At 36.2% G+C, this 20,576-nt stretch overlaps 2 protein-coding genes across 2 annotated transcripts in view; one reads left to right on the top strand and one right to left on the bottom strand.

Moving 5' to 3' along the window:
• Positions 1-20,576, top strand: part of LOC108909647 (flotillin-2) — a 309,055-nt gene that overhangs the window by 3,503 nt on the left and 284,976 nt on the right. The gene's annotated exons all lie outside the window — the stretch shown is intronic.
• LOC108909643 (glucose dehydrogenase [FAD, quinone]-like) overlaps positions 9,984-20,576 on the bottom strand; it is a 17,660-nt gene continuing 7,067 nt past the window's right edge. Inside the window, exons 4-8 of the mRNA XM_018714030.1 lie at positions 19,670-19,831; positions 19,200-19,544; positions 15,809-16,063; positions 15,143-15,472; positions 9,984-10,306 (exon numbers count right to left, since the gene is read on the bottom strand). Coding sequence (XP_018569546.1) covers positions 10,023-10,306; positions 15,143-15,472; positions 15,809-16,063; positions 19,200-19,544; positions 19,670-19,831 — 1,376 coding nt within the window. The 3' untranslated portion in view covers positions 9,984-10,022. The remainder of the gene's footprint in view (positions 10,307-15,142; positions 15,473-15,808; positions 16,064-19,199; positions 19,545-19,669; positions 19,832-20,576) is intronic.

Here is a 20,576-nt window from a genome sequence, read left to right as displayed (position 1 = left end):
TTATTTGTAATCTGCTGCTGATGATGATGATAGATATGTCATTTAACTCTCACAGATGTTTAGATGGACTATAGGTACATTTTAAAAAGTTCCTGGTCAGTCGTTGTGTGTGACCTTCGCCCTATAGCGTATTCTTCCATAGGGTTAAATAGTTTTTATCATCACTTCACTGCCCCCAAAACCTCTTGATGACGTCCGAAGCCTTTTCGCCCACCATCACTGCCGGCGCGTTGGTGTGGGCGGAGAGCGCGTGCGGGATGACGCTGCAGTCCGCTACCCTCAGTCTGCCAATCCCGTACACCTGGAGGTCGCCGTTAACCACGGCCGCCGGATCCTCGGGGGGACCCATCTTAGCCGTACCCACCTGGTGGTGCAGCGTCAGACTCAGCGCCCGCAGCGCGCATTCCCAGTACGCGTCGCTGTCGAAGACGAGGCGGGCGCACAATGGCACGGGCCTGGGGTTGAGGCGTGAACCGTACCTCCTGAAGGGACCCGTTTCGGATAGCTTCTGCACGACTCGTACTGCCGCCAGCAACGTCTTGACGTCCTCGTCGTCCGAATCAGTGAAGTAGTTGCCGTAGAGGAGAGGCCGGTCGTAGGGGTTCGCCGATCGTAGCTCCAGGTGGCCGACAGACCTCGGGTGCAACAGCATGGGAAAGACGGTCCAGTGGTGCAGGCCCTGAATGGGCCGGAAAACGCTGTCGTAGACGTGATCTCGAATTCTCATACCTAGAGATTATACAAGCCTATATGAGTGGTTGTTTTAGATTACCTAGAAATGTTTTTGCTACTTCCATACTTTAATTGATTTATTAATTAAGATACAGATATTATTTTTGTTGGGGTTGTTGCGAGGATCGATTATATTGAACGCAGTTATAGAAAACGACACTTTACGAGATCTGTGCTTTACAGAATTTAGAAAATTACACAAGATTTGTATCTATAAAAATAGATAAATAAAAATATTATACATATACGCACGCATTAAATTATACCTACTACATAGGTATCTATAAATTAAACAAAAAAAAACCAATACGCTCAATAAATAAATAAATAAATAAATAAAAAACACTCAGAACGCAATAGTCTTATAATACTTATACACACACTCTAGTAAACGAGTGAAAAAAACAATCGAACTGTCATAATTCAACGGGTGCTGATTGTAGGAACATTTTCTTGTACACATGTTACGAAACAGTGGAAAAAGTGCGAAAGCAATCTATCATGAAGAATATTAGCGAGAAAAACAAAATATACATATTGTGAATAATATGTACAGGGTGTTTCGCATAAGAACCGACATACATCAGGGGCATCTAGGGGAACCCAAAATCTGATGATTTGGCGCAACTTACTAAGCTAAGCTACAACTATTACTAAAATTAAATGACTTTTGAATTTTCGATGATTTTAAATAACAGCTACAATACATATTATTAGTTTTTGTCAAAAAGACAAAGTTTTTTGAAAACTAACGAGAGTAAGAAAAGTTTTAAAATTAAATTGCCCATAAAATAAAGTAATAATTCTTTAAGTCCGCCAACGGGTTAAAAAAATATCACAATTAATGGTGCATCATCCCTTATCAACCCTTTAAAATGCTTCGATCGAACTCTACTTACTGTAGATTAATTCTCTTGGTACACTCACACCATGTACCGAATTTGGTTTCTCTAAGTTCAAGTATAACTGAGATATTGATTTTTTTCTAAATTTGAAACCCCACTTTCAAGACTTCCCAGGGCTGGGGTACAGCTTAGTATAAAGGTAAGTTGCGTTAAATCAGCATAATTTGGATTCCCCTATAAGCTCCTGCTCTGTGTCGGTTCTTATGCGAAATATCCTGCATAGAGCGAACAGCATAAAACGCAATCGTGTTCTTACATGCCAAATTAAACCGAAAATTGAATGAAATTTTTTTGAAGCATATAATACTATGATATTTGTTTATGTCAATTGGGAATGACTATTTTACCTCTTCTGGTGAAGAGCCCGTAGTCGGTGGCGAGGGTGCCGCCGATGAAGAGGAGCTCGATGTCTGGTTGATCCAGGGGATCTCTGGACGCGGGGGTCTTTATGTATGCTATACCCTCCACGCCTCCTAAGCTCGTCAAGGGTCCCGTCCCATTGTTGACGAATTGAGGAACTCCGGCCAGTATCTTGTCTACGGATAGACTGACGGAAACGTTGACGAGGAAGGACAGGCCGACGAAGGCCACATGATCCTGCAGGTTGCGGCCCACCGGCGAATCCTGCAGACAAGGGATACCCAGTGCCTCTAGGTGGTGCTTCGGGCCTACTCCGGAGAGCATGAGGAGCTGGGGAGTGTTGAAAGTACCTGCACGACACTCCGTTGGTAATTATTTAGAAGTTGTGTAATTTGATAAAAACCTTAAAAATCACGCAACTATTTATAAAAAATGCGTAATCTACGAAGAAAATGCTTCAAAATTTGTCATTGTACCCTTTAATATTAGACAAAAAAAAAAAAAAATAGTTCAGTTTAGCGCCGGAATTGTTTAGGTAATCAATTTTAATTTTTTTTAATTGGGGTAATTCTGGAGATAATTCGTAAAAATGATAGACAGTACCTGCGGATAAGATGACCTCCCTTTTGGCAACGGCGGTGTACTTCTTCCCGTTCATGTCGTAGCGCACCCCGTAAGCCTCCCGCGTGCGCTTGTCGATTAGCACCCTCGTCACGAAGGCCGACGTGACGATATCCAGGTTGGATCTCATCCTCACTGGCCACAGGAACGCCCTCGCCGCGCTGTGCCTCCTTCCCCGTCTGGTCGTGGCCTGAATGGTGGAGGCTCCGAACGACGTCGTGGGGGTGTTGTAGTCCCAGAAAGGCAGGCCGAGCTCCTGCGCCCCGTCCACGAACGCGCGGACCAGAGGCGACTGGTAGATGTCCTCCACGCTGAGGTAGCCGTCTCTTCCGTGGAAGCGGTAGTCGCCGGCCCTCAGCAAGGCCCGCTCAGACTTGAGATAGTAGGGCAGCACGTCCCGGTAGGACCAACCTTAAATTAAATTAAAAATGAATTCAGTAAAACACGATAAATCGCGGGTTATCGTACACTGATAAAAAATATAGCAATAAAAAGAGAACTATGAATTGCGAAGCTTTATGGACAGCACCGAAAAAACTTACCGGGATTCCCTTTCGCCGCCCACATGTCATAGTCCCACTTGTTCCCCCTGGTGTAGATCATGTAGTTGATGGTGGTGGTGCCCCCCAGGGCTCTGCCTCTGGGCCAAGCCATCCTATTGTCATCCAGGCCCGTAGCAACGTCCGGCTGGAACTCCATGACGTCGGCCCAGTCGTACTGGGTGTTCTGGAAGCCAGTGGCGAACAGAGGTACGTCCATTAGGCCGGTCTCCGGCACCCCGGCTTCGAGAAGCAGCACCCTCCAGTGGGACACCTCGGAAAGACGGTTGGCCAGGACCGATCCAGCGGATCCTGAACCTACTATGATGAAATCGTATTCTTGGTCTGCGAAACGAGATGAAAAAGATAATGTTACAAATTTTACTGCAAAAAGTGAAGGTGTAATTTTTAAACAAAATTCGTAAATACACATACGTACTCGTACACAATATAATAAGTTATTCTCTCTGCGTAAGTAATTATTTATGTTTTGATACCTACTTACTTGTTTGAGGATGAGTGTAGTGTTGTGATGCGAACCACTGGTTGAAATCTGGCCCGTCGGCGTATCGCGCGAGAATCCTGCTTATTTCGTTGAGAATCGACATGAAGGTAGATGTGATATCAGTGGGTGTCACTTCACATTGTGTTATTTGTAGTACGTATATCGCGATCAGTAGTAACTTTAAGTTCATCTCGACTGGAACAAATTAATATTTACATTAATCGAAGGCGTCGTCGTTTAAAAACGGGAAAAAGAAGCGGACGAAGCGATTCATTTTTCTGTTTTTTCATAACTACCTGATCTCAATTAACAGTTATAATAGAATTGCTTAATATTTATGGATAAATATAGGTTGTTTATTTTCCGTTCATCATTTCCGACCGACGACTTGCGTTTAATAAAATGTATTCACAGACATTGTCATGGGTCTGTCGTCTTTTGTGTTTAAGACTCTAGGCGTCAAAGATTATTTTTTAATATCGAATTTTAGAGCTATATCTGTTTTCCCAAAAATACCTCAGTGACGTTTTATAACATAACTTTTTTGAGGTTAAGCGTAGTTTTGTGGTACCTATATTAGGTAAGTATAACGTAAAATTTCATTTTACACAAAAATGTACATTCTTTGTTCTATTATCCACAATTTTTTTTCGCTCACTTTGACTGTTTCCCATACTATCTTGTATAGTCCCTTGGAATAAAATTATTATTATTATTATAGTAGGTAGGTTGGTTGCTATCAATATTTCTAAATAAAATACAACCAACAAATTTCGAGTCAATATCTTTAAAACTCTGAAATAATTAATAAAAACAAATAAAAAATTAAAATTTAAACACTATCTTGGAAACGAAGCATATTTCGACCTACCTTTATATAAACTTTTGTTCACAAAATAACTTCGGAAACCACCCCCTAAAATATTTCGCACTTATTTACAAACTCTATACAAGGATACTTGCCCATACCACGACGAACAGTTTCCAAATTAAATACTAGGCAATAGGACTGGTACCTAATTAAAATTATTACTTATTATAAAAATTGTTGATTGTTGCTCTGCGATCTTCACTGAATTCTTTTTCAGATTCAGAATTAGCATAAGTTGTAATAAGCAGCTACTCTTTACATTACTGTAATAATAATTTTATTGAATTCGATTTTTGTAAATTTGTCAGTTTTAAAACGGAAAACCATTATCTACTATCCGAATTTATGCAAGGTGCAACTATTGATGTCAAAATTCATAAAAAATCACCAGTAGAAAAGACAGGTTTCGTAAAACATAAATAATATCTAACTTTTTTTCTCCGTTCAAACATAAATTACTTAGGTAGAGGGTAATCCATCGTTCTCCTTTTATTGCGAGCTACTTCTTTGTCTTTATGATATTGGAATGTAAAAAATGTACCTACACATATTATGTTGTTTATTTTGTTGAATATTAGACTTATAAAATGTCAAAAGTAGGTCATATATTGCTGGATTCATAATCAAAATATTATCCGATGCATCTGAAATATACATAGTTACTTTAAAACAATTACTTACTGGTGAAATTAATTTTATTTTTTTTTGTGAGAAATTAGGTAGCAGATTACATAGGTACCTACTGAAAAATTTTGTACTGCACTTAACAGAAATTAAATCCAAACCATCCGCACCACACTTTTATAACCGAGCGCGATTCCAATTAACTGACGAAAATTACTAAAAAAATATCCCGCCAAATCTCACCAAGCCATATCATATTATGAACCTCACCTTTCACTCTGTGCGTCTCGAAGCGTTTTCCTTGCGTCGCCGTCGCCTTGGGCTCGGCTGTACCTACTCAAAGAATCTGTTTTTACCCAGCTAGATAAAAAACGGATCTTAATTATGACGACTATCCGTTAAGGAAGAGCAATGTTAGATGTCCCATCCCTTTAATGGCATATGTTTTAAATATTAAACTTTTGCTAGGCTTATAAATCTGCGAACTATTTTTTTTCCGTTTGGTGTTTATATTTTTATTAAGTATAACATGCAAATTTTATTTTTATAAAAGTTACTTTCGGAACGAACCATTTACGTGGACCAAAAAAACTCATATTAACTTAATCAAGTTTGTCGTACTTTATCAGACCTTACCAATTCTTTTATGTAAAGTAGACGCGGAAATTGTACTAAACATTATCATTCATTGACTATAAATTTATATAGAAAATACGACTAACTACATCTCTCCGATCTCAATTGATGAACCAAGAGGTTGTCAGTATGTACCAGGTTCGGTCGCTGACGCAGCAACTCGGCATTGAAATATTTGAAAAACTTGTTCCCATATTTATTTACCAATACCCATACACAGGTCTACATACATACATATATCAAATTATAATTTCATAAATGCAATTGCCTTTTAAACCTTTGTGTTATAAAGAACATTTATTCGCAGAAGTGTATCATACCAGTACCACATATCTCCAGTACGCTACTTATGCGTGGAACTAAATCGTATTTGAACGATTCCACACGAATCACTTCGTGATCACAATTTGCAGATAATCTAAAATACACAAAATCAGGGTGAATACCAACAACACCCATTGGTGTAACAAAGAATAGTTACTGCATGTGTCAAGGTCAGATCTGTCTCAATATTGAGAAAATACATTTTAGAAAATATTTTCATAATGTATGCAAGTACATACAGGTGTATTACTTCTAACTACAAACACAGATACAGATGTGAATTGTAGAATTCAGCAGGATAAAAAATTATTCAATTTTACTGTAGTAAAAGAAGTACATTTTTTTTTGTGGAAATAAATGATAATGAACATATTTTGTACAAATGATCGCAATTTTAACGAAACGGCATCCAGCTACTTCAGTGTGATAAAAATTACACATCTCCAGCTGTTGGTACAGAACGCCAACACATTTTTTTAAACCGGGTATTTTCCGGAGCCGTCTGAAAACGCAATCCCTGACCTTGTACTTATTAGTATTTTCTGAAAACGGTCGCTGCATTAAGAATTCTGACGAGACGTCGATGCTTTCGTTTCAGTTTGTCGGTTTCAAATCAGTTTAGGGAATAATAATACCGACTCTCCTTCATTACTCGTTAGTTTGGTGAAGTTTACGTAACGATATGAAATTTGGATCGATGACGGTATGTGTAAGGCGCGTACCATTATAATAACATTTACTGTTACGAACCACATTTTTTTTGATTATGTATTTAGGTATATCCGAACAATGAATGTGGAACGGTTGCACAACTTCAAGCACAAATTAGAGAGTGACCAAATACTTACAGAGTAGTGAAAGATAAAAATATGTATATGTATGTTAATGAAATATAAAATACAGAATATCTTTTTAAATAGATGTTCAATTGTTTTTACATTCGTACATTTTGATTCTTTTTGGAAACACATCTAATATTTTATAAAAATATTAAATCACACACTTTACATTGTTTTTCCACGAGACGATTATTATGTGTATTCTTTCGTTCTGATTGAACTGAATTTAGTAACACCAAGTGATTTGACGTAATAGTTTTAGACAAGGCGAAATCGGCGGCTTCGTATAAAAAAATTAGTGGATTCGATTTTTTTGCATAATCACCTCCGTGAGATGTCCCTGAATGGGGATCAAAATGTTACCGGCCGGTAACCTGGTCACAATTTTTTAAACTATTTTTTTTTAAACAAATTGCAAAAATAACTTGTTTTGCTCCGGAAAAAGTTTATTTAGGTATTTTGGGGTATTCTAAACAAAATAGTTCCTATGCACTATGCTCCTAAAATCAACGGTTTCCGAGTTATAAACAATTTAAAGTACGAAAAAATGCAAAAACGGTCATTTTCAAGTGTCAAAAACAATAACAAAAAATCAAGTTTTTGATGTTACTAAAATTTAAAAGTAATCTTTAAAGTTATTTGGCGTAATTACATTGCAATGCGTATTATTTTACCTATTAACAATATACATTTTGACTTGCGAGCCGCGCCGCTCGGGCACTCTACTGTGCGCCGACCCCGTCAGCGCCTCACTTTTTCATATATCTCGACATATATTTTAAAATAAATAAAAAATAAAGAGTAAAATGTCTTAATCTTATAAATATTATAAATATATTTATTTAAGGATAAAATTTTCACATTCGTCTGCATTACAACCACATAAAGTAACACAAGTAACATTATTTTTTCTACAACTAGGTACATGCTTTAGTTTTACATGTTTTCAAACATTTACATCAATCGATCAGGTATTATTTCGCATAGATATGGGTAATACTGCACCATTTTCATCTAGTTTGTAACCGAAATTTTCGATATTCAACGTCTGGTATTTAGAGTATATTGAATTTTTCCAAATATACGTCTGCAATTATGCTCTTAATACGTGTAGTTTAAAGACATTAAAAGTACATGGAATATTTCCTGAGTTTATACCCATTCCACACGTTCGAGAAAAAATATTTAACCTATAGCGGTGCGGGAATTTCATTGCGATATTCGCAAATTCAAAATTAGATATTATTTAAGTAAAGTAGATATATTATTATTGTTATTATTATTATTGTTACTGTTTAGAAATTTATAATATCAATAAACAAAAAATAATTTTAATAAATAAAAATTCAGCACTGCTAAAATGTATCAAAAAGTGAGGTGATGAATATATACACGAGGTCGACGCAGAGTGGAGTGCCCGAGCGGAGCGGCTCGCAAGTCAAAATGTATATTGTTAATAGGTAAAATAATACGCATTGCAATGTAATTACGCCAAATAACTCCTCGGTATAATGTCAAGGGATGTTTAAAGATTACTTTTAAACTTTAGTAACATCAAAAACTTGATTTTTTGTTATTGTTCTTGAATCTGGAAAATGGCTGTTTTTGCATTTTTTCGTACATTAAATTGTTTATAACTCAGAAACCGTTGATTTTAAGACCATAGTGCATAGGAACTATTTTGTTTAAAATACCCCGAAATACCTGATGAAACTTTTTCCGGAGCAAAACAAGTTGTTTTTGCGATTTGTTTAAAAAAAATTAGTTTAAAAAAATTGTGACCAGGTTACCGGCCGGTAACATTTTGATCCCCATTCAGGGACATCTCACGGAGGTGATTATGCAAAAAAATCGAATCCACAAATTTTTTCATACGAAGCCGCCGATTTCGCCTTGTCTATTTGTTGTTTTTTCGTTTACAATCAGTTCCCCCGCACTCCAACTCAAAAAGTGATCGAAATGTGAATTCCCCTTGCCCCTCAAGTACATAAATTTTGTTCAATCACTTGAATCAAATCAGTTTGCTATAACCTAACTTTTTAAAATTGACATTTTAGTTTTATTGTTTTTGCCAGTCATAATGATAAATATAATATGGGAAATAAGTACATGATTTTATTATTGCAATAAAAATGGAAGATGTAGAACTATATGACACCGAAAGTTAGTTTGTTATATAGACTATGCGTGAGTTATGAGAAAGCTAGAAGATGGTAATCCACCCTGCCTCGCAAAAATCAAGGAAATATGAAACTTCTCTTCGTGGAAGTTTTATGTAATTTTTGCCGCTGCAATTGTCAATACCGATTTGTGACAAGCACTTTCACTTATATTAAATTTATCAGCAACTTCTCTAAAGCTACTATTTGCCAAATAATGTAGTTGTATGAACTACTTTTTATTTACTAATTTCGGGCTAACCATACCCACATAATTTTTCTCCAATTTAGTAACTTGTACAATTTTAATACGGAATCGCATTTCATACGAAAATGTTTTCTATAATCTTCCTCAGAATAAGTTACTTCAATTCAAAGTAACTTTAATTTTTTACATGTTTTTTTAGCAGATTTAATTCTACGTTACTGTCTATATTACGCTGCTCAAACTGCTGCTGCTGCTGCTGCTACTACTACTGGTATTGGAATATGATGCATTATCAAAAAATATTTCCAAAATTTGTCTTTTTATTGAAACTTGAAACTTGCACTTGAAACGGTTGCAATTTGAAAAAAAAACAATGGAAACAAAGTATAACCTCAAAAAGTAAACATTCTCGGCGAACTCGAAAAAACTGTTCTTCCGTGTTTGTGAAGTGAATAAGAAAATAATTTTCAGTTTAATCACATTCTGTTTATTCAGTTCAGTATATTCACTTTGCTTAGAACGAAAGAATACATGTATTATATTATATATAATAACGTGTTCCAAAACGATGGAACAAAATTCATATTTTTTTCCAGTTCAGATTTTAAAAAATCGCTAAAACAGGTCGATTAGTAAATAGAAATTGTCACTTTTCTGCAATATTTTCTATTTTTTTTTTTTGAGAGACCATTACCAACATCAGTCGGATAAGCCCCAGTCTTGTTTTATGATGTCCGAGGCCTTCTCCCCGATCATCATACCGGGGGCGCTGGTGTGCGCGGACAACGTGACGGGGATGACGCTGGTGTCCACCACCCTCAGGCTCCTCACGCCGTACACCCTCAGCCTGTTGTCCACCACGGCTTCCGTATCGTTGGGCGGACCCATTTTGCACGTGGAAACTTGGTGGTGGAGGGTCGTCGTCATGGTTTTTAGGGCGCACTCCCAGTAGGGATCCGAGTCGAACACGTGGTTCTCACAACCTATAAAGTCCATGTGGTAAATTTTATATTTTCCTGTATTTAGATATACAGCTTTATTTGACCATTTGGTATACAATAATACATTTATGGCAAGTCAGAATAAACAAACAAAGAACACAAAGATAAAAGTATTATGTGTACATAAATGAAATTACTAAAAAAAAAACAAGAACTTGCACACGACATAAATAAAGCAGACATTAGATGTTGTTCGTAACATGGCTTCGCCAGAAAATATTCCACTGTATAAATGCAAAAGTAAATATCCTGTTAGGAGAAACTACTTAGATTCAACATTAAATTATTCAGTCTTGCAATATCTGAATTTATTTAATTCTGAAATAACTTTACAAATGAGACGTGTTATTCAGAAAATTAGGAAAATTAATAAAGTTATAACGCAGGTATTTACTTCCAAGTTGGTTATATAATGCTTATGTAATCTGTCAGCGTCTGATTGACTAACCAGCTTAATTCTTTAATATTTGTTAAAAAATTGATATTTTCATCGAATTTAAAGAACTAAGTTTTCATTAAACTTAATAGACCAGGGCGGATCTGTCGAAATATCCCACTACTTGGATATAAGAGGGTGCAAAGAGAATAAACTAATTTATTCTCTTTGTAGGGGGCAAGCTAAGTTTTGCTGGAATGCCTCCAGTACAACTCACATAATAAAAGTGTACGTCCCTAGATCTGGGCGAGGTCGGGATTGTTGCAAAAATGTTTAAAAAATTTTAAAAATACCAATTTTATCTGAGTTTTTTACTTATATCTTGGAACCTATGCATTTTGGAAGAATATCGAAGAGGAAAAAAAATGTTAAAATTGAATTTTGCACAATATACTGTTGGTTAAAAATGTTTAAATTTATTACCGATGTTGCAAAATAGAAATAATTGACGAAAAAAAGGCAAAATAATCCAGTTTTTTGAATAATTTTTTAGAAATATTTTAATTGATCCGAGGCATTCTAATTTTGATAAAAAAAAACTTTAGAGTATAATAAAACAACACACGAAATTTCATTAAAATCCGTTGGATAGTTTTCGTAAAATAATTTTTTTAAAAAAATTTTCGAATTTTCAAAATGTTGCACAGCCTCAAATAAAGCATCTGTATACTTGAACATTTTTTCACATAGAAAATACCGCTTAGCCTTTCAAATGGTTTTTGAAAAATTGAAATCGGTTGATTAGGACGACCACAATAAATTTTTAAAGTTAACACTCTTTTTTTTATTTTTAAACAATTAGATTACATTTATCAATTTGCAATTTAGTTTTTTTCAAACATTATGATTTTAAAGTACTCGGAAAGACGCTTCTTTTAAAAGAAAAAGCTAAATTCCGTTTATTGGTTCTCGAGATATAAGCGGTCAAAGTTTATCGGCATTTACCGTTAATTTAAAAACAATTTAGCAATAATCTTTGACCCAGTGGCTTCGTTTTTCCGAGTTATAATAGCTGTTTTACATTGACAGTTTATTCATGAATAAATTGACGAAGTTCTTCATGAATTAATTCACGAATTTATTGGTAAACAGTGTGGTTTTACACTGCTACAGACTTTGTCAAGTTTTTTGACGCATGAATCAGTTCTACCAACGAATCAAAGAAGCAAATAAATTTCAAAAATGTCACCTTTCCACTCATAATTGTAGTGATACAACAGCGGTACCGTTCTGACACATATTATATAAATATTAGTTATCGTTAGTAAAAAATCAGTAAAAACAATGCAAAACTAGTACGACGCCACACAATTATATACATATTCTAATAGCATAACCACATTACTGATCTGAGGCTGGAAATTTGTTGGGTTGGTACTTCTGAACTTCACGAAGAAATTGACGAAAATTAGAACATGCTCTAATTCGTCAAGAACTTATTTGACAGCAGATTTGGTGCATCCAATTTCTCGATGAAGCGACTTCATCAATTAATTGATCAATAAATTGTCAATGTAAAACAGCTATAAGCTGGACAAAATTTTCATACCCATAAATTATCGGCAACATAGATAAATCAGCGGAAAAGCTGTCGCTCGCACGCGCGAGAAGTGACTTAAAACACGAAAAGTGGGGGAGAGGGCTTTCGCTCCGAGACTGAATTCGGAGGTTCAAAATGCGTAGGTACGAAAAAAATTGCATTATCTGGGCTTCTAATGGACCAATTTCGATCTTTTTTTTTTAATCCGATGTCTCGCCAGCCAAGGAGTTCGAATAGCATAATACCAACTGTCTAATTTGCACATATTTTGTTATAAACAAAGTTTATTATTTATGCATTAAATATACTGTATATTTTACCCTATGCTATTGCATATTTTCAGTGAAAAAATTTGTTAAATAATTTTTGTTTAAACAAATTTAAAAAAATTGTGGAAATTATTTTTTTGTTAAATACAGAGAAAATTAAGAAAAAATAGGATTTTAAAATTATAATTTAAAAGAAAACTAAATTGGAAATTGATGAATGTAATCTAATTGTTTAAAAATAAAAAAAAGTGTTAACTTTAAAAATTTACTGTGGCCGTCCTAATCAACAGATTTAAATTTTTCAAAAACCATTTGAATGGTTGAGCGGTCTTTTCTATGCGAAAAAATTTTCAAGTATCTAGATGCTTTATTTGAGGCTGTGCAATATTTTGAAAATTCGAAAAAAATTTTTCAAAAAATTATTTTGCGAAAACTATCCAACCGATTTTAATGAAATTTCGCGTGTTGTTTTATTATACTATAATTTTTTTTTATCAAAATTAGAATGCCATCGGAGCAATTAAAATATTTTAAAAAAATTATCCCAAAAACTTGATTATTTTGCCTTTTTTTCATCAATTATTTTAGTTTGCAACATCGGTAATAAATTTAAACATTTTTAACTTACAGTGAATTGTGCAAAATTCAATTCTAAAACTTTTTTTTCTCCTCTTCAATATTCTTCCAAAATGTATAGGTTCCAAAATATAAATAAAAAACTCGGATAAAATACGTATTTTTTAAATTTTTTAAACATTTTTGCAATTTTGAAAATATTCCGGGCCTCGCCCAGATCTAGGGATCTACACTTTTATTATGTGAGTTGTACTGAAGGTAATCCAGAAAAAATTTGCCTGCCCCCTCTCACATTCACCTCAAAACAGATCCGCCTTGGTCTATAAGGATATCCATGTAGCGAGCGTTCAAATAAAAACGTGGTCGAAGTTGGCTCTGACACATTGGACGTAGGGAGTAGCTTATAGCGACCAACTTAACCTCATTTCTCAACGAGCTGTATAGCAGCTGTCAGTTTCAATAACGTTAATGACTATATAACTTTATTTTAAAGAATAATCGTGATAACAATAACAAACAATTAAAGGAGCTGCGGAAAGTGTCCCCCTCCTTGTTATAACAATAAATTAAAGCAGCTGCTGAAAGTGTCCCCCTCCTTGTTCCAAGCACTTTTCACACCTGTTCCTCAAAGAATTAAAGACATTTTCTAAGATGCTCGGGGTATTGTTAATTTCACGAATCTTGTCTATAAGTCGAGCCTGCAGATGGTTTAAATCAGGAATAGGCAGTTCAAAAATAGTGTTTTTAAGGTAAGGCCACAAAAAGAAATCACACGGCGTAATATCACATGACCTCGGTGGAAATTCATGTTCAGCATTGAGACTTATTAGTCGATTTTGGAAAACTTCCCTCAACATATTCATCGTCTCGCCTGCCGTATGTGCCCTTGCGCCATCTTGTTGAAAGTAAAAGTTTGTAATTTCGTTTTCTTCCAGCTGGTTAACAAAAGGAGCGATAATTTCTTCTCTATACCTTTGCGCAGTAAGAGTACCATTAAAAAAAATAGGTCCATAAATCCTCCTTCGATTGAGAGCACACCAAACTCCAATTTTTTGAGCGTGTAGAGGGCCCTCGACAAAAAAGTTATCTGGTTTTTCAGAAGACCACATTCTCATATTCTGTGAGTTTACGTAACCACTTAAATGAAACCAGGCTTCATCAGAAAAAAAGGTGATATTATGAAGTTCACCGTAGTTGTTTAAAAACCATTCACAAAATACAGCCCGTCGCGGAAAATCAACTTCATGAAGTTCTTGCTGACAAGTTAAACGATAGGAGAACAAACGCAAATCTTTTTTTAACACTGTGTGGCAGGTACCGACTGATACTCCCACCATTTGTGATAAAACACGTACAGAAGTTCTTGGCGCATTTTCCATTATTTGTTGGACATTTTCTTTTAATTCTTCAGTCCGCTTTTTAGGTCGGCCGCTTCCTTCTTTTCTTGTTACACTGCCCGTTTCACGAAAAACATTAACACAACGCTGAACTGCACTTTGAAAAATTTTGTACTCAACAACGCCGGGAAATTGATTTTGAAATTCTATGAAACATTCCTCAATAGAATACTTCCATATTCCATCAATCTTGCGTCCATTTCTAAAGTAGGACTCTATGATAAACACTTTTTGTTCTTGAGAAAACACCATTTTAAACGCTTTTTAAAACGAAAATATTCAAATTGATAGCGGCGATATAGCGCTTTGACAGATGACGTTTAAGTTCATTTGCTATACGCTACGCCCTACGTCCAAATTTTCAGAACCAACTTGACCACGTTTTTATTTGAACGCTCGTTATATCTTGTTAACGCGTGCATAAAATACCTGTAGGTAGAATTCAGTTTATTATAACCGACCGACAACTAATGAAGGCTTCTTGAAAGGTAGCTTTCCTGAAATTACTCCAAATGACGCTAATTAATATTGAATTTTATGCAAAGTGATGGATAATAATTATTATAAACTCAGAATTTTAAGAATTATTCTCATACTTACCGGGTACGGGTTTGTCGTACATGGTGGCTCCGTATTTTTGGAAGGCTTTGGTCCGCGACAGCCTCTGGCTGTACCTGACGGCGCTGAGGATGGTTTTCATGTCGTGGTTCTCCGAATCCGAGAAATAGTTGCCGTAGAGCAGCGGCGGGTCGAACGGGTCGTGAGATTTCAATTTCAGGTGTCCCTTGGACTTCGGATGGAGCAGCATCGTGAGTATTGAGTAGCACGGCTTGTTTTCCAGGGGCCTGAAATAGTCGTCGTAGACGTCTTGCCTTATGCGGAGCTCCGGCCTGGATATGAGGCCGAAGTCGTACTGAAGAGACCCTATGCCTAAAATTTATTTTTACTTCATTTCTGAATGACATAGTAGCGATCGCTAATATAAATAGATTTGTAACATCCGCATAGAGACAACAAGGGCAGGTCTAAGATTTGTGACTAAGACTAAGGAAGTGCATTGTAAATTTGCATCTTGTAGTAGAATTTTTGGGTGATTTTTATTGATTAAAATTTTCTTGGTTATACCACAATATACTCGTTTAAACTGAATAAACTGGTAAAACGTCGGTTTGTTCTTTGTCGTCTAGGTAAGTTTGTAGGTAATGATTAAAACTAAACGGACTTTGTATAAATGAACCAGATGCAACCGAATTACGTGCAACTTACTAGCTAAAATTAGTTCTATGTCAGGGTAATCCTCCACCTCCTTCGACGCGTCGGTTTTTATGTAAGCCAAGGCCTCCACGCCGCCCAAAGATGATAAAACTCCCGTGCCGTTGATGAGCCATTTGAGACTCTCTATGGGCTCCAGCGCCTGCGTTGACGGTATCATTGTTTCGTTTATCCTGAAGATTAACGGTAAATAGGCTATGTGGTCGTACAGGGTTTGTCCCACTGGCAAATCTTGTATAAGCGGTATTCCTGCGAAAAATTGGGCCTACATATAAAAATTTATTTGGAAAATATTATGTTAGTACCCATCCAGCAGTTATAAAAATATATTTATTGAAAGGAACTACATATACAGGCTGTCCGGTAAGTACCTCCTAATCTCTCGGGAGTGTATAGGGGAGGTCAAAATAAAACTAGTCCTTCTTATATTTTTTTTTCCTAATGTGCCCCCTAACGGAGTTACGGGGGGTCAAAGGGGTACCTAGAAATTAACGTTTAGGGTTATAATTTTGAAACCACCCTGTATATTTTAATAAAATTTTCGTACGTTGTATTACACATGGAGCTCTACGATTTGATGCTAAAATCAACTTTTTGCTACTATCAGGTGTCCAGAAACGGACTGGCCCTATCACAATTTTTCTCAAAATTTTGACAGAAGTAATTTTATCAAACTGAAAATATTATTATTAGATACTCTGAAGGTTTTTCTTTAAAAATGGTACTCTTTATTTATTTCGAAAAAATGAACGGTTTGCGAGATAAATCGGTTTTGAAAAAAATTGGTAACAAATACAACAATTAAAATTTATTTTTTTTACATATTATTTCATGCATTTAATTTCTTTAACTTTATCAAGTCCAGAAATCTTTGAACGGGTTGGCTATACTTTATGAGCAAGTAGTGACCAATTAAAAATAACATTTGAAAAATAACTTACTTACAAGACATGCAACAAAGAACATTCAACAATGAACAAAGGTACCTAAATGTTACTTCGGTAGATGTTCAAAATGAGCACCCCGTACTTCAATGCACTTTCTAATCCTACGAATGTTTTCCCGGTGCACTTGAAATAATATTCCGTGATTATTGCGGAGATGGTCACAGTTCTGTGTTAGCCTCAGCAGAAGTTCCTCTCTACTATTTACGGGTGTTGAATAAACGTTATTTTTTAAATGACCCCACAGAAAAAAGTCTAATGGGTTTAGGTCGGGCGACCTAGGTGGCCATAATACAGGTCCGCCTCGACCTATCCATCGATCACCAAAAACATTCGTCAGATGTTGACGTACTAAACGATCAAAGTGGGGTGGTGCACCGTCATGCATGTACCACATTTCAGTTCTTATTTGAAGGGGCACTTCTTCTAACAAAATATTTAGATTTTCCTCTAAAAATTGCAAATAAAGAGCACCATTAAGTCTTTGCTCCAGAATAAATGGACCAATCAAATGATTCCCGATAATGCCAGCCCACACATTCACCATAAACCTTTGTTGGTAGCGAGTTTGAACTAAAGCGTGAGGGTTTTCTTCATCCCAGACATGTAGATTATGCGAATTAATTATGCCGTCTCTTGTAAAACCTGCTTCATCGGTGAACAAAATAGATGTACCAAAATTATGATTCCGAATATGATGCTGTAAAAACCAATTGGCGTATTGAAGTCTTTTTGGATAATCATCTGGAGACATAGCATGTACTTTTTGGATGTGGTACGGGTAAAGCAATTGTTCTTTCAGAGTTTCATGTACAGCCCATTTTGTAACATTGTTTTGCGCCGCAAGCTTCCTTATGCTATTTGAAGGATTATTAGCAACGTCTTCCAATATTTGTTCCTCTACATGAGGGTCTCGTACTCTCCTCGGGGCTCCTGCTCCACCACGGCGTGGCAAAAAGCTTCCTAAATAAAGGATTCGGAAGAAATTAGTTTCACTAACGTTTTTCACTATTTTTTTTTACCTGTTTCTCTTAAACTACGATCAACTCTTTCAAAAGTTTTTGGACTCGGCAAATGTCGACCCGGAAACCTTTCCTCATAAAGTCTTCTTGCCTCCACGGAGTTGCATAATGCTTCCCCATAAATTAGGTGCATATCAGCATATTCTGCACAGGAATATTCTTCCATTTTTAAATGTTATTTCTAACGGCTTAAAACGAATACCACAATAAAATTGAATTTTTATTCTGTCACGCGCCTTTGACAAGTACTTTAAAATCAACAGGGTCTAACAACGAAAACAATAGAAAAGAACTCCATGGAGACAAGAGCAATAATAATTTGTAGATGTATTTTGGTCATAGATGTTGATTTTACAAGAAACGGCATTATTCATTCCCTTAATTCACCACCAGTAAATGTTTATGGTGAATCTGTAGGCTGGCACTAGCGGGAATGATTTTATTGTAAAAAAATAAATTTTAATTGTTGTTGTATTTGTTACCAATTTTTTTCAAAACCGATTTATCTCGCAAACCGTTCATTTTTTCGAAATAAATAAAGAGTACCATTTTTAAAGAAAAACCTTCAGAGTATCTAATAATAATATTTTCAGTTTGATAAAATTACTTCTGTCAAAATTTTGAGAAAAATTGTGATAGGGCCAGTCCGTTTCTGGACACCTGATAATAGCAAAAAGTTGATTTTAGCATCAAATCGTAGAGCTCCATGTGTAATACAACGTACGAAAATTTTATTAAAATATACAGGGTAGTTTCAAAGTTATAACCCTAAACGTTAATTTCTAGGTACCCCTTTGACCCCCCATAACTCCGTTAGTGGGCACATTAGGAAAAAAAATTATAGGAAGGACTAGTTTTATTTTGACCTCCCCTATACACTCCCGAGAGATTAGGAGGTACTTACCGGACACCCTGTATATTTAATACAGCTTACACTACTTAATGCGCAACCGCGAACAGACGTCGCATCATGCGGAGTAGAACCGCATCGGTCATTACTGTGCATCCATATTGTAAGGTGTGAAAATGTGGATGATAAATTGCGTAGTTTATTACCCGAATGAGATTTGGAAGACCTCACAAATTATACTCACAATTTAAATTGTCTGATTAATTAACCATGCCTTAATTAGAACTGCAAGTATTGGCGTTAGGTAACAAAGTTTGTTGATTGAGTCGCAGAATTTTGTTCAATTTAAAATTGTTACACCTCCAACGACTTTATAATCACTATCGACTTGGAGCCTGTTTGGGAAGTCTCTCCCTAAAGGCAGTAACAATAGGTTTATATGAAAAACAAATAAATGATCTCTAATAAATCTCGTTTCTGCCAATTAATTTTCTCATTGTAAGTATTTCATATACCTTCGCATTAAGAAAACAACTGACAATTTCACTTACACGCTTGCGCATACCTACCCAGTTCCCGTATATGATTTTTCGGTCCAACGCCGCTGAGCATCAATAGCTGGGGAGAATGGAATGTGCCTGCTGATAGGATGATCTCTTTCTTCGCTCTGACTGTGTGTTTTACTAGTTTTTTAAAGAACTCCACTCCGTACGCTACTTTCGTCTCGGGATTTATTAGAACTCTTGTGACTCTGGCCGAGGTGACTACGTGGAGATTTGTCCTGTCCGAAATGGGGTCCAGAAAGGCCGAGCTCGCGCTATGGCGACGTCCAAATCTTAGGTTCGCCTGGATCTGACTGAAACCCATGTATTTTGGGGTGTTGTAGTCCACCACTTTTTCTCCCATCTCGATACCTGTTACAAAATAAAATTTAAGGAGTTAAATTAGTTTGTCCGTCTTTGTTTCGATTACACTTACACTTCATATGGAAATGGACATAAGTATAGGCATGTCGTACTAAAAAAACTGTTAATGTTACCTCCTTCGAGAAAGGCTCTGGTTAATTCCGTCGCATAGGGGTAGTCCACGCTGAGATACCCCCCATTTCCGTGGTATTTGCTGTTACATCCTTTACCCAGATTGCAGTTCTCCGATTTGAGGTAATAAGGCAGGACGTCCTTGTACGACCAACCGGGGTTGCCTATGGAGGGAAACCGAACGCGAGTTATAAGAAATCCCCCATATCGATTATATTTTTATTTTATTATCTATTATACAGTCTCTCATGATTATTAGTTGACAGCCTGCTCGGTACCTGTAGTCTGCAACCTGAATAAAAACTATTCAACAAGTGTTGTGTTTTCTTGAAAGAATCTACAAAAGGTAATTGAGATCCATCGTGAAACCTCAATCCTGTTAATTGGCGTAGTCAGTTAGACGAACGGTCCACCCCTAAAAAGATGCTTAGAAAATCAAGGTCACCGACCACGAGGAGAGGCCAGGATGAAACCTTTTGTAATCGATGCATTGAGTTATAGCGAACAGAAAACCTAAATAACATGTTTGTGTCCGAGTGGCAGGTAATTTGTTATTAACAAAAAAGTTGCAAAATAAAAATATTGCAAAAAAACGCTCTGCAAACAATTTTCGAAGGTGAATTGGGCAAAAATAAACACTTTTTGTCTCTTGACATTTTTTCGTAGAACGCTTCCTTTTCGAGCTAGGGGCGATTTAAGGTCGAAAAATGGCTAAAAGTTGCCAACTTTAAAAATTCACATCTCAGCTCCTACCAAAGCTTTCGAAACGTTCAAAAGCGCAAAATGATCCTCGAGACTTATACTTTAATGTAGTATTTTTTTTAAACCCGCCCCTTTTTTTTAACCCGTTAAATTTGCAGTTGAATTTCGGCCGCTAGTGCCCACGCGCCACCCCTACGTATCGCTATA

The sequence above is a fragment of the Anoplophora glabripennis genome, unplaced genomic scaffold (genome assembly GCF_000390285.2).
Source record: "Anoplophora glabripennis isolate ALB-LARVAE unplaced genomic scaffold, Agla_2.0 scaffold529, whole genome shotgun sequence".
In the NCBI taxonomy this organism is placed as follows: domain Eukaryota; kingdom Metazoa; phylum Arthropoda; class Insecta; order Coleoptera; family Cerambycidae; genus Anoplophora; species Anoplophora glabripennis.
The sequence above is the reverse complement of the archived record's forward strand: the minus strand, read 5'-3'. Positions and strand labels throughout refer to the sequence as shown.